General features: G+C 42.2%; 1 protein-coding gene across 2 annotated transcripts in view; it reads right to left on the bottom strand.

Moving 5' to 3' along the window:
* The window catches only part of LOC130927135 (motile sperm domain-containing protein 2-like), a 58404-nt gene that overhangs the window by 6287 nt on the left and 37378 nt on the right, over window positions 1-14739 (bottom strand). The window contains exons 11-15 of one of the 2 annotated variants that reach the window (XR_009066355.1): window positions 14314-14407; window positions 14138-14234; window positions 12945-13065; window positions 12785-12878; window positions 7570-7813 (exon numbers count right to left, since the gene is read on the bottom strand). Coding sequence is in view for 1 of the 2 variants with exons in the window: in XM_057852714.1 (XP_057708697.1) it covers window positions 7661-7813; window positions 12785-12878; window positions 12945-13065; window positions 14138-14234; window positions 14314-14407 (559 nt within the window). In the remaining variant the exon portion in view is untranslated. Of the gene's footprint in view, window positions 1-3471; window positions 7814-12784; window positions 12879-12944; window positions 13066-14137; window positions 14235-14313; window positions 14408-14739 lie in introns of those variants that run through there. The other variant, XM_057852714.1, reaches the window with a different exon arrangement.

Raw genomic sequence — 14739 nt, 5'->3', positions numbered from 1 at the left:
TTTTCCACAGCCCGTTATTTCCTCCTGCTGGAGCGCCCTCAGTATGTACCTACCTCTGATCATTTGTTATTAAAAGACTGAATTCTGCATCGGAGTCCGCTACGTCTTTTCTTAGTGTGACGGACCCAGCGGAATTCGCCAAGCTTTCCACTTTGCTCCAGGGCCACGACTACAGACTCGACCGTCAGGAACTGTTCCAGACGGCCATGGCCACCCCGTTGATCCAGCTCACAGCTCAACTGACCAACTTGGCGGGTAGGCTTCAGCCCATCACTTCGCCTATGGCAACTGCTGTCCCCTCGCTGGCATTTTCCACTCACTCTGGTTCGCGCCACCGGAGCGTTTCTCTGGAGAGGCTGGTACCAGTACAATATTTATTACTGATTTTACGCTACGTTTGGACTGTACTCCGGGTGAGTTTAGCTCGGACCGAGCTAAAATCGTGTACATGGTCACTCATATGAAAGACCGAGCCCGGGCATGGGCGATGGCCGAGTGGGAGCGTGACTCTCCAATTTGTTACTCACTCACTGCTTTCAGAGAAGCCCTAATCAGGACGTTCGATCCAGTCTGCACCGAACGGCCTCGTGCGTGGGAACTGGGAAACTTGCTGCAAGGCAGCCGCTCTGTCAATGACTATGCCATCGAGTTGGGACTGTTGGGACTGCAGGCTCTTCCTCTCAGGTCCCTTGACGGCAACAGGCTGTTTACGATAACCCATACTAAAGATGCACCGATACCGATACTAATATCGGCAGGTGGCGCCGATCCGGCCGAAATGGTGGTATCGGCGAGTACCAACAAAGGCGGCGCCGATACCATTTACCGGTCCATTATTATAACATTTGACCGCAGCCTTTTTTCCCCTCCTGGCGCTCACTACATTGTCTCTGTGTTGTGTGATGACACGTGAACACCAAGCAGCTATCGCTATTGGCCTGCTCCAGACCAATGAGAGCGGGCCAATAGCCACTCTGACCAATGACAAAGATGTTTTTTCATATTGAGGAAAACAAACCAGGAGAAATGGGGGCGGTTGGGAAATATTTCAAAATAGAAATCCGTCGATTAAAATCAATGGCTTCATGCAAGATTTGCGGTCTGAAAATTTCGAGATGTGGAGTTAAATCGGCCAGTTTCAATACCTCGAACCTGATAAAACATTTGAAGACGAAACATGAACGAACACGACGAGTTTGAGCCTGGAAGAGCAGGACTGCTCTCCAGAGGAAGGGCACTGGACCGGAGCAACAATCTCTGGTCAGTTCACTACGTCTACTTTACTTTTATTGTCTTTTACTGAAAGAAATGCCGCAGTAATTTGGGAACTCTTTCCAAAGTAGGTTTGCCACCTTTCAGAAATTGAAATAAGGGACTCCCCTCTCCCGAAAAAAAGGAGGCTAATAGAGAGACGGAATGCTGTGGTCAATTATTATTACTTATAATTGTTAGCGTCCACAAATAAGGAAACAAAGTTGAACCTCGAAGCAGACAACAAGCGGGGGATACGTACAAGGGTTTAATGATTGCAAACAAAAAATAACACGCGATCGCAGGATAGTAGAGATAATAAAAGGAGTCCGTGACAGCAGGTCGACGGAGCTCAATGCTACAAACTCGAAGGTTACTAAGATGATAGGCAGCGAGCCTGTTAGGTCTAAACTTACTTGTATCTAGCAAAATAATAAAGACCTAGAGGAGGACGAAGACAAGGATCAGAACGGAGACAGAGATAAGGTTTTACGCTGACGGCCGTCAGAAGAAAGGTTGATGCGGAGCGAGTGGCTCACAACAAGCTTATCTGCCTCCAACCTGGGGACCGCGTCTTTTATTGAGAACAGAAACCAGAATGAAACATTATGGTGACGTCTACTGAAAACAGAAACATTATGGTGACGTCTACTGAAAACAGAAACATTATGGTGACGTCTACTGAAAAAAGAAACATTATGGTGACGTCTACTGAAAACAGAAACATTATGGTGACGTCTACTGAAAACAGAAACATGACTCTTTTCATTGTGTAAGCACTAAAGCACAAGCGAATAGACTGTTACATGAGAAAACATAATCATAACACCTAGTTTCAAACACACATAATTGGTTTAAATACTGTTAGTGTGCAAAAGCATTAAAGCACATCTTACAGAGCCAAAAAGCCAAAATAAAAACACTCAAATACCTGCACAGGGTAGAGGTTACAAATGAGAGTAGCACACTAACAGAAAAAACCCAATGCAGGGGCGTAACAAGCAAATGTAGCGAGACTATAGTGCGAGATGTCAAATGGCGGTCAGCAAGGCAAATATCTCAGCAGCCTTCTCTGAGATCACCCGTGCTTAAATGCTGCGTTGATGAGCCTGCATTGGATTCAGGTGCGACGTCAGGAACGTCCCCACTACCAGCCCAGCAACAAAACACAATCTAACCAGCAGCAGAATGTGACAATAATTTCATGAAAGTTTCACTGTTTGGACTTTGAGATATTTAAAAAAGTTTATTCAGTTCATTCAGAGTTTATTATTATGAATTTATTTTTACTTTCTTACTGTTGGGCTAGTATTATACATGTTTTATTAATTTCACAAATGTAGCACTATTTTGGCTATTGAGAGCCAAAGGTTTATTGAACTATTGTCTACTAGGGTTTAGTGTACTTTTTCCTATTTTGCAAAGGTAAGCAACAGCCTGACAAAGCCTTGATAGCAATGATTTCACATCCAATTATGTAGCTCTTTGGGTGTGTGTGTGTGTATATATATATATATATATATATATATATATATATATATATATGTATACGGGGTGGTATCGGTAGGGTATCGGTATCGGCCGATACTGCACAGCCAGGTATCTGTATCGGGGCCAAAAAATGGTATCGGTGCAACACTAACCCATACTAACGAACCGGTTGAGGTACAAGGACACACAGAGACTATGAGTATGACTGTTCTCAACTTCAACTCAGACTGTGGTGCTGGGGTTCTCCTGGTTGTGTAAACACGGCCCGCACATTCAATGGAAAACTGGGACAATTGTGGGCTGGGGTAGTGACTGGGCAAGGAAGTGTGTGTGTGTGTGTGTGTGGGGGGGGTAGTACGGTGGCTAGAAGGTTGATGTTAATAACGTCTCTTTCTACCTCCTCAGGACCGGAGATCGACCTGAGTACAGTCCCCGCTTGTTACCACCACCTAAGCCAGGTCTTCTGCAAGACCAGAGCCATGTCATTACCTCCTCACAGACCTTATGATTGTGCCATCAAACCTATCCCTGGGTCCACTATCCCCAGGAGATGGCTCTACCCGATCTCTGGTCCCGAGAGACAAGCCATGAAGGATTACATCCAGTCCTCGTTAAAAGGCGGGTTAAATCCGCCCTTCTTCCTCTGCTGTTGGGGCAGGTTTTTTCTTCATGGGGAATGACGGAGGCCTGCGTCCGTGTATTGACGATCGCCAGCTGAACGATATCACAATTAAGAACAGTTATCCACTCCCATTATTGTCATCAGTTTTCGATCAGTTGCAACAAGCCAAGGAGTTCACAAAGCTTAAGGAATGCTTACCACCTAGTTAGGATACGGGAGGGGGGTGAGTGGAAGACGGCTTTTAACACTATGGATGGCCATTATGAATACCTTGTGATGCCGTTTGGTCTTACCAACGCCCCTGCTTTCTTTAAGGCATTGATTGATGGCAGACGTTCTACGTGAATTTTTAGACCGCTTTGTATTTGTTTATTTAGATGATATTCTGATCTATTCTCCTGACCGAGCCACCCACCAGCAGCATATAGCCAAAGTACTAGAAAGACTCTTGGCCAACCGGCTGTATGTTAAAGTGCGTATGACACCTAAAAGCATGTTTATTTCATATTTCACGCGGTGTTTTATGCTCCTGAATGAAACGGGCCGCTTGGATGTGTGTGGAAACCATCGTTTTATATATTCAATCACAGGACACCCGATCTCACAAGGCAACAACACAACCTCACAGTGGTCGACAGATTCTCTAAGATGGCCCGCTTTATTGCGCTACCAGCCCTGCCCTCCGCCAAAGACACTGCTGAGATCATGATGCGGCAGATGTTTCGGGTTCATGCATTCCCCTAAGACATTGTATCTGACCGGGGGCCCCAGTTCGTGTCCCGTTTCTGGGGGGCCTTGTGCAAATTGATCCTTGCCATGCCAAGCTTTACCTCTGGGTATCATCTGGAATCCAACGGTCAGACCGAGCGCCTGAACCAGCAGTTGAAAACCGGCCTCCGGTGCCTGGTGTCCCAGAACCAATCGACACGGGGCAACCGCCTGGTCTGGATCAAGTTCGCCCATAACACGCTGCCCACCTCAGCTACGGGTATGTCACCGTTTAAATTTGTGTTCGGCTACGACCCTCCAGTTTTCACCGCCCAGGAGCCGGAGGTCTCCGTTCCCTCTGCCTCCGTCCGCCTTGGTCCGCCGTTGAGGCGCATCTGTGAGGCTGCCCACCTGGTCCTTTCCCGACAGGGGGACAGAATGAAAAGAATGGCGGACCGTCGACGTCGCCTTCCTACCAGGCGGGGCAGCGGGTCTGGCTCAGCGCCTGGGATCACCCTTTTCGACCCTCATCCAGGAAGCTGGCACCCCACTTTGTTGGATCGTTCCCAGTCTCCAAAGTGGTGGGACCTGCGGCCATTCGACTGCGGCCTTCCTGGACCCTTTGGATCCACCCCACGTTCCACGTGAGTCAAGTGAAACCCATGGTGGAAAGCCCTGCGCTGCCGACTCCGCCCCCGCCACCCCCACTGGATGTTGACGCCGGCCCCGCCTACAAGGTCAAGCGGCTGTTGGCGGTCCGGTCCAGGGGCAGGGGACGCTAGTATCTCGTCGATTTGGAAGGGTACAGCCCCGAAGAGAGACAGTGGGTCCCCTACCTCTTTATTCCTGACCATAGCCTCATTGCAGACTTCCATGGGGACCATCCTGAGATGCCTGGTCCGTCTGGGATCCGGTCCTAGAGGGGCGGTTCTGTCACGCCTGGGTTTGGGTTGTCATGTCTTGGTATATTGTTGTCTCTTCCTGCTTTATTTTGAAGCCTTACCCTCCTGTTTCCAACACTCACCCTCCTTGCTGTCTATCCTGTCTGATTATGATTACCTATTGTCCCACCTGTGCTGCATTCCTATAGAGCCTACCCACGTACCACGTGTTCGCTGTAGGGTTCCGCCCACTTGTCCGTCAAAACGACTCTGTATTAGCATTGTTTTCAATTGATGGCGCAATTTAAAATGCATTTCATGGAAGACCCGGTGCTTTCTGATGCCGCAAACTCACTGGATCTGTTGCATAAAAGGCGTTATGAGGAAAAGCTTCGTTCTATACAGTCGCCAGATCCATATTTGATGCCCAAATCGATGTTTTTCGACCCACTGTCTTCGTCCTGTCTGCCTGACATCTGCTACGCTGATATTTACAATGATCTTGTCCACACAAAATCAGCCTATTCTCACGAAAAACTTCAAGAGCTTGGACACTTATAAATACTTCGTTGCTGGTTGGGTGAAACAGGTCCTCGTTTGGCAGGAATCTATCTTGTGCTTGGAAAGGTGAGTTACGAAATTTTCAATTCGAATTCTTTTGTTATTGCTAACATCCACTGTCAAGTCTAATGTATTTCATGTCGTTTGTCAATGGAGTTAAGGCTTTTAATGTTTTTATGGTTTAGCGATAGCACTCACTACATACATACGTGTATGTTGTCGGCGATTAGCCTAGCAATGATCTTAATTGTGGTTATTTGTCAGCCCCGTAGACGAGGCCAGTTTCTTTTACTTGGTACCAGCTAAATATTATTCAAAAAATAACGATGGTGGAAGAAAGGGAAGTCACAAACATCTTGAATTTGAAACTATGTCGTACTACGTCGTATGTTGTCGGCGATTAGCCTAGCAATGATCTTAATTGTGGTTGTCAGGCCCAAACCCTCTAAATATATATTAAATGCATCTTACCGGATATAAAATGACTACTACATAGTCTGTGGTGATTTTTGGGTGTCCAGTTTTCACGTCGAATTGCAGCCGTCCATTTCGCTCTTCTCTTTGGATCCCTCGGAATACGGTAAAACTTCAAGTCTCTCCTTCCATCTTCTCTGTTAGTGCAACCAACAGCCACACACGCCTTCACCATTTTGATTATTAATGTTAAGGAGCAGAAAAACACGCCGTAAATAGGAGAAATGTACGTAGGCGTAATAGGTTAACACTATGTTTTGACGGACAAGTGGGCGGAACCCTACAGCGAACACGTGGTACGTGGGTAGGCTCTATATGCTTAAATTGTTTGTCATTCCCTAGTCTCGTGCCAAAGTGTCTTCACCCTTCGATGCCACCAAAGCCAGTCCATAGCCAAAGATATTCTAAGTTGTAAGTTGTTCATTGCATTCTGACTGAATTTTGCATCTGAGTCCGCTACATCTTGTCTAAGTGTGACATAAGACTTGTAAATATTTTCATCCTAAAGACTAAAACAAAAATTAAAAGGGCTGCCAAAACAACACTGCCAAGAAATGTATCTTTTTTTGACAATTCCAAGATTAATACAATATTTTAGACAAATGATTGCTAAGTTATTTCACAGAAACATTTTCTTGATAAAATGGAGAGGAAAAAAATGAACATTTTGTCATTTAGACTTGTTTTTTTATTCATGACAGATATAAGATGTAAGACAAGAAATAAAAAATCGGGCTCCGAGAATGTAATGATACAAGCCCATGCTACATGGGTGCAAAGTCAATCGGTCGATTAATGACAGAAGAATAAGACTTCAAAATGAGTCTCCACAATAACAACAACAACCTGAGTGGCAACTTACACATATTATGTTAGCTCGTTGGCTGCCATTGACGGCAATGGAAGTTCAATCCATTTAAACTCGGAGGGTTAGCAGCGAATGAATTCGCTACTAGTGACAAACTCAGTAGAAGGATAAAATTTATATGTTCAATTTAAAGGTGGGGGTAGTACTAATGATGTATTTTTGAGTCAAATGTTTTAATGCTTTTTATTTCTTTGGTGAGCCATATAAGACCCACAATCTTCCCACTCCCAAAGACTCCATTAACTTCCAGCAGCGTTAAAACTTCAAAGTAGGTTAGAGCGGGCGGTCTCGGAGGCTTTTGCAAACAACCTCATGGTAATCAGCACCGCAAGAATGTGCTCATTACTGTTGCTCATCCGCCGACCGCGTTCGGACGGCACGTGTTGATAACTAAACAGAAATGGCCGCTCATCACGCGGGTCCTGATTGCTCGGCGTCGCAGATAAAACAGATTGACAATAAGCAATGCGCGCGTGTCCTTGTGCCCGCTGCTAATTGCTTCTGTAGTTTTAGCTAATTAGAAGCAATGTAAACTGTTGGCGGCGAAGGACCGCAACTTTACTGATTGAATCTATACTTATATGTCCACGCTACAAAAATGACTTACGTGAATTAAGTGTTTATTTTCACATCTTCAATATCATATAAAATATTGTACATACAATATGATCACAAAAATAAATCTTTCCTTCATATTTTTTAGTAATAAATACCTTTTTTTCCAGCTTATAAAATGCTGCCAAGTTGTTAAAAGCGTCTTTGATCGTCGGCACCGAATTGTGTCCCTTGAACGGTCTTTGTTGGTCAAGATAGTTGCTGGTAGAACATCAGCAGGTGGATGCAGTACAGGTTGAGTAAAAGCAGAATCAGGACCAGGCAGATTAAAACTTTCTGGACCCACATGCACGTGTTGACGCTCTGCTCCAGGCGGGAATTGGAGGCCATCAAACGCATGAGCTGGTGGCACACAAGAGAAAGAGAAAAAAACGAGGGTTTTAGAAGAACATAGGTCTTCCATCTCATTCCATGTCAGATACAATTGCTTTTACCAGAACAGCTAGCAGAACTGCTATGAAGATTTTTCAACTAAATATTATGTTATTTAACATTTATTGACAATAGTTTAAGAGACATTGTTGACCTAAAGAGGGTCCAAATTATCTTTTTTTGCACCTCTTAACTCTTTGGCTTCTATTGTGCCAATAATTCTATTCCAACTTCACAATCACATCCATAATCATTCCATGATCGCTCTAGTTCTTCCTCCATCTCCTCCTCACGTGTTTTTGCGCTAAAATGATTTTTGTTATTTTTGTATAACGTTGGTGTGTAACAAATTGGTGTTTGCCGTCATCATTTACCCGTTTTCAACTTTACAGGGTGCACCAAACCGGAAGACGGATGAACCAACGAGAAACATGAATAAACCCAAATTGACTCCACTGACTACTTACCCATATTTTAATGTTTTTGGGAAACAAACACACAAACAAACAAAAATTTTTCTTGGGACCTCCAGGGGGAGGCGGGCCTGCGGGAGAGCCTCGTGCCTGGGTGAAGCTTTCCTGTCTTCCCCTTACCACCTTCTGAAAGTCTCCCCCGGCTCGGTTGTCATGGCAACAATTTAGAAGTCAAAGAGATGACTAATCCAATTATGGCTCACAATTTTCAAACTGGACCGTCATTATGACGACATTATTTTCTCCGTAGTTCACATGATTTAATTATCACATGCTATGTTCATACTATAGGTTTCATATACTCGTTGACTTTTCTCTAACCTAATTGCCTGCATATGTGGGTATTGATCTACACACCTCACAGTAAACCTTGTTTTTTGTATCTTCGGAGCTGACCCAATTCCAGCGGTCTCACCACTTGGGCTGAAACTTTCTTTCCCTTTTCTTTTCATATTGGATTTCGCTTTCCTTCAACTCCTCGGGTGACTCTTTTTTGAGTGGTCTTTTTTCCCCGGTGCGTTCCCTCTTCCCATCCCTGGGGGCCGGTTGACGGGAGCGCGGGTGGTCCGGGGAACCACCCTGGATCCCGGGGGAGTGACGATGGCTCCTTTGCTGGGCTGCGGGAGGAGGAATGCACTGCACTCCAGAAATCGTTATTTATATGACAAACACGACGTGCTTTTATTTTGAAATGTTCACCGGAAGTACGTTCGCTAAACCGCTAAGCTTTCCACTCCGCAAAAAAGCACTTTTCGTCATTGCTTGTGGTGTCACTAATTGATTTTTTTTTTCATGTTAAACAGCGATTTTTCATGTTTGAAGTGTCACCCTGAAGTGTAACCGCAAGTTTGCGTTTTGGAGAAGTATAAATAATCGACTTATAACCGAATCGGAGCCTCTGAAACATAATCGTAATTGAATCGTTAGTTGCCCAAAGATTCCCACCTCTAGCTGACAGTGCACCTTATAATCAGATGCGCCTTATATATATAGATCAATATTGGTTAATCATGACATTCCCTTAAGCGTAGCGCCATTACTGGATGCATAACATAACTACAACAACAAGGTGACCCAAAGACAAGTTTTTAGAAAATAAAATATTTTATTCATAGTAATTGGAACCTTAAAACATCCCATTTAAAAAACAATTATGGAATTTTCATTTTAAAATTGTGTCCTTCAAATGGTGTCGTCCTGCATGAATGCATTCATGTAATCCGCTGTTGACCACTTAAAAAAATAATAAAAAGAAAAAAAGGGAATTTTTGCGTACTGGCACTAAGGGTGTGGCCACCTTAGGCACACCCCTGATTCGATTCGATTACGATTCAGGGTGCTACGATTCGATTTTGATGATCACGGTAATGACGATGATCAAGGTTATCGCGATTATCACGATTATCGATGCATCGTACATTCCTGATTAATAAGGTAGCCAAATAAATTTATGTCCATTATTTATTTAAATTATCCTTATGATTCAACAGGTACGATGGAAACATGCCCATACAACAAAAAACTGCCCTTAAGCTGTGTTTTTATTTATTTATTTTTTTTACAAGAAAGTGCAAAAACATTAACCATTTTAAAGGGAGTACTTATTTCTCTCAACAATACAATAAAAGTTACACTGGTCAAATGAATTCCACATTTTCTGGACACAAACAAAGTGTCTTTAGAAATAAGAATTCTTTTAACCAATATACTTTGTTTTCACAGTGTTACCTCCTTTGTGTAACTCTTGGAGTGACAGGTGGAAATCAAAACTGATCTTGATCACTTTTAACTTGTGGCGTTTATTGCTGAGCACATAAAAAAGTCCGGCAGCCTCCAAAATCGCCACACACACACTCATTACAGCGCACGCACTTTCTTCTCTCCCTGCACGCTCACACACGCCTGTCGGCTCCCAGGCAGCACTTACAACAACAGATTTCTGTACTATTTCGCATGTTTGTTGTTTTTCCCACTGTACTTAATCATGGTTTTACACGTTCTGCATATGAAATACACGTTAGCTAATAAGCTTGGCGCTCGGCGCTAACTATTAACTATCTAAAAAACAACAACAATAAAGGCTAAACAAGAGAGTTCGTGTACTAACCTCTTATAGACGCACACAGGTCTTAGCAACCCACTAAGGACATTTTTCAATTGAAATGCCTTAAAAACTACTGCTGGACATCTGAAAGACAAGGAGCAACGAACTATCTCTCTTCCTCTCTCGCTCTAAAAAAATAACTTGCGCTTCTGTCCCTGCCTGTGTCATACACAAACGTATTTTCCAGTCTTTTAAAAAGGAGTAAATTCCTCTCCCAATAACCGGGAGCATCCATCATAACGCCGTGCGTGCGTCCGTTAACGGTATCTGGGCGGCAGACGTGTCTTAAATTTTGTTCCGCTACGAGCAGCTGTCAAAGTTATGGGGGAAAATCCTCGTTTTTTAACCTTTATGAATCGTAATCGAATCGTCCCGTGTCAAATCGCGATGCATGTAATAATCGATTTTTTGGAACTCCTCTAATTAGCAGACATGAGCAAGTGGCAACACTGCGAGACAGTGACCTTGAGCAAGTAAATATGCCATTTTAGTAACCACGGTGAAATTCACAGTATTCAACATCTCAGACGAGGAACCAATGAGAAATCTTAGCAGCACATTTCAAGAATGTATTTGTACAAGAGGACGCCATTTAAAGTATGTCATTTTAAAAAAGTGAAAACTCCATCATTGTTTCTTAATTGGCATGTTTTAAGGTGTCAATTCCTATAAAGAAAATATTTTCTTCCAACAGTCTTGGTTTTATTGGATTGCTAAAAAGTTCCTGTTGTTTTTTTTTTTTGGGTCACCCTGTATTTGGATCAATATTGGTTACTCATGGCATGACATTTAGCGCAGCTACATTTAGTGGCTGCATAGCGCAACCCCAACCACTACTACTACTGCGCCTTATAACGCTGTGCGACCTAGATATGAAAAGTTTTTAAATGGGCCACTCATTGAATGTGTGTGTTATACTCCAATGCACCTTATAGTGCGGAAAATACGGTAATTATTCAACAATCCAGCAGGAAGCTCAGCTCCCATTACACCAGTCATGTCCAAAGTCCGGCCCGGGGGCCAGATGCAGCCCGTGGACAAATTTCATCCGGCCCCCAGCCTCTGTCATAAAATAAATAACGTCTGGCCCGCACACAGACTTAATAAATTGGTCAGCAGTACTGCTACCGGCATACGAAGTCACCTACACACTAAATACTGCTCCTCATTTACCCAGTAAAAGGCAGCAGCACGCTAACATTACCCCGTGTGACCCAATTTTCTAAAATGGCGACAATCAACAAAAAAAAGTTGACTGCAACTGCTGACGCTTCAAGGATAGGTGGAAATTTGACTATTTCTTCACTAAAATACGCAACAACTGTGTCTGCCTCATTTGCAAAGAGACAGTCGCTGTTTTTAAACAGTTCAATGTGAGGCAATAGTACCAAACAAGACACGCTGACATGTACGACAAGATTACAGGGAAGATACGTAGTGAGAAATTGAAGCAACTTGAAACTAGTTTAATTTCACAGCAGCAGCATTTCGCAAGAGCCCGAGAGTCGAAAGAGAACGCCACAAAGGCTAGTTGCAAGATTGTTGAAATTATTAATTTAAAAAAATAATATAGCAAATGTGACACACAGAATGGCTTGCTAAAATTTGCTTAAATATATTGTTCTACGTAAAGGACGTTAGCCAAGGTCTGCCCCCACATTGTTACCACACCAAATCTGGCCCCCCTTTGCAAAACGTTTGGACACCCCTGCATTACACTTTGACCTAAAGACCCCTAAATGTATAAAAGAAAAGTTTGTTCGTAAAGCTGTCGAGTTGTTATCTTAGCATAAAAATTGAAAAAGCAGTGGACACCACTTGCGCTTTCTGATTAACTCATTGGTTGCCATTGACGACAATCGACGTCCAATTCATTTTGAGTGGTAGGGCTAGCAACGAGTGAACGAACCAGCCCTACCGCTTAAAATGGATTGGACGTCTATCGCTGCCAATGGCAACTAACGTGCTAATCATATTCCAAGAAGCCAAAATTGCATACAGAAGACACAATGCTCTTTATGTAAGTCAATTATAAGGGCGCCCACTCTGATATTGATCTGTAAAATCAATTAGGGAAATCTTTAAAAAGACATTTGAAAGGAGGCAGTCACACTGTCTCGCTTGTCCACAGGTTAAGCTAAAAGCTAAAATAAATAATAAATAAATAAATGAAGATTGCAGCTTCTTCCTAGGAAAGAAATAAATAGCCTTCATTCAGCCAAGACTCACTAAATCATAATCTGGTGCCAAGTAGCCTACCAGCGGAACAGTGTAAGAAATATAAACTGTTACATTGCAATTGCGATGCCTGTCAAGTCAGTTTTTTTGTTTTTGCTTTCCGATGCCATGTGACAGCGTACTTACCATCGTGTTAATGTCGTTGCTGCTTCCTATATCGTAAGATTCCTTCAAAGGGTTCACCACCGGTTTGACGCTTTCAAGAACATGGCATCGCAACCTGCAGGGGAAAAAAAGAAACAGTTGAATGAAACTAGCAGGAATTCCTCAAAGCGTCAGGAAGTACCTGTGTTCCATGATTTTAGGTTTTGGTACTTCTTTCCAGAACTGCGCGAGTTCTTGAGATCCTACGTTGTCCATCTCTGCCGCCATCACCAGGAAGCGATCCTGGGGGGACGCTTGAGACGCTGGGCAAAAAAATGGGGGAAACAATCCTGTGGTATTGAGTGAGTGTCATTGACAGTGACAATCCATTTCAACTGGGAGGAGCTGCTTTCATTAATCGACTTTTGTGATTGACAACTAATCGGTTAACAACAAATTAATCAACTATTTTGATAGTCGATGAATTGTTTAGAGACATTGTCGAACTAAAAAAAATGCCCATATCATCTTTTTGGATTTTCTCAATCGTAAATATTGTCGTATTTATTCATTCACATTTTCCCCCCATTACAAAAACAGCAATGCAGGGAAAAAATGATAAAAGGTCATTTTTAACTCGATTAATAAAAAAAAAGTATGTATTTTAAAGATATATTTTAAATTGAAAACGAAAATTGAAATTTTTTAACAATGTCATTGGTATTGTTCGTATTTACATCATAAACTTTCATTTATTTTACTTAGTAAAAAATTGGGAAAAAAATACTTTTTTTCTAATTAGAAACTTTTGATTTTTTTTTCAAATATATATATTAGGAATAAAAACACACAAAAGGAAAGCAACAGTAAATGTACTTTTTTGTTGTGCTTATATGAATATTTTAGATTTTATTCTTTTTCCAATCAAAACACAAAACAAGGGGGAAAAAGTAGTTTTTTTAAAAATCATTATTCTTCACTTTGAATTTTGCAAAACATTTTAAAATATATTGTAAATCAAAAAAGGAAACATGGAAAAAAGCAGTATTATCTTTTTTATTTACATTTCACATTTGATCTAGCTTTACTTAATAAACAAAGTTAAAAAGTTAATACTCTGATATATCTGTAGTCCTCGATTAAATCATGCGAATTTTTTTGAAATTATATTTGCAAACATTACTTTTTCTTTGGAAAACTATAATAGTAATAATAATAGTCCAACTTTTCTCTGCGCATTGTTTTTGGGTCCAATGCATATTTTAAACCAAAACTTATATAAGACTAATATAAAAATGTATATATATGAGCCAATTAGTCGGTTAATCATCACCCCCTCAAAAATCAATGTTTGTGGAAGTCCTAGTAAAGAATACGTTAAACTTCGAAAAGTACCTCCATGCAGTGACACCACAATATCGATGGAAGCGCCTGGTTCACAAGTGCTGCTGCTAGGCTTCACTCTGTACTTCTCGGGTGCCGTAGTCCGAACCTGAAAAGGAAAACTACTAGAATCAGAAACTTTTTGTGAGATGCAGTTAAAACGAAAGCAGATGACATGTCACGCTCACCTTAAAGGCTAATGGGTTTTTGGTCACATTGCACAGGATAATGAGGCTTTTCTTCTCTGTATCTCCACAACCGAAACTGAGCTCTTCTGCAGGGCTGCAATAGAAAAAAAAAATGCATTACACAAATAAAGAGTGGAACGCCTGGAGGCTGTTTGGACTCAGAGTTCAATCTGGGCTGTGGTGGCATATGACAACGAAAACCTCATTTCAACACCACTATATCATTACCAATATACTCCTATCTAATTATCGTATCTGCACAACAACACATGGCCACATGCATTTTAGCCTCAGGAGCCACAATATGATTAAATGACTAATCAGCAATAATTATACATTCCAGGGTTTCCACTTTCCAGGGCTTTATAAGCCTGGCAGGCCAGGAAATTAATAAACCTTCCCATTGTTAAAACGACTTTGCCACTG

The sequence above is a fragment of the Corythoichthys intestinalis genome, chromosome 12, assembly GCF_030265065.1.
Source record: "Corythoichthys intestinalis isolate RoL2023-P3 chromosome 12, ASM3026506v1, whole genome shotgun sequence".
Lineage (NCBI taxonomy): Eukaryota > Metazoa > Chordata > Actinopteri > Syngnathiformes > Syngnathidae > Corythoichthys > Corythoichthys intestinalis.
The sequence above is the reverse complement of the archived record's forward strand: the minus strand, read 5'-3'. Positions and strand labels throughout refer to the sequence as shown.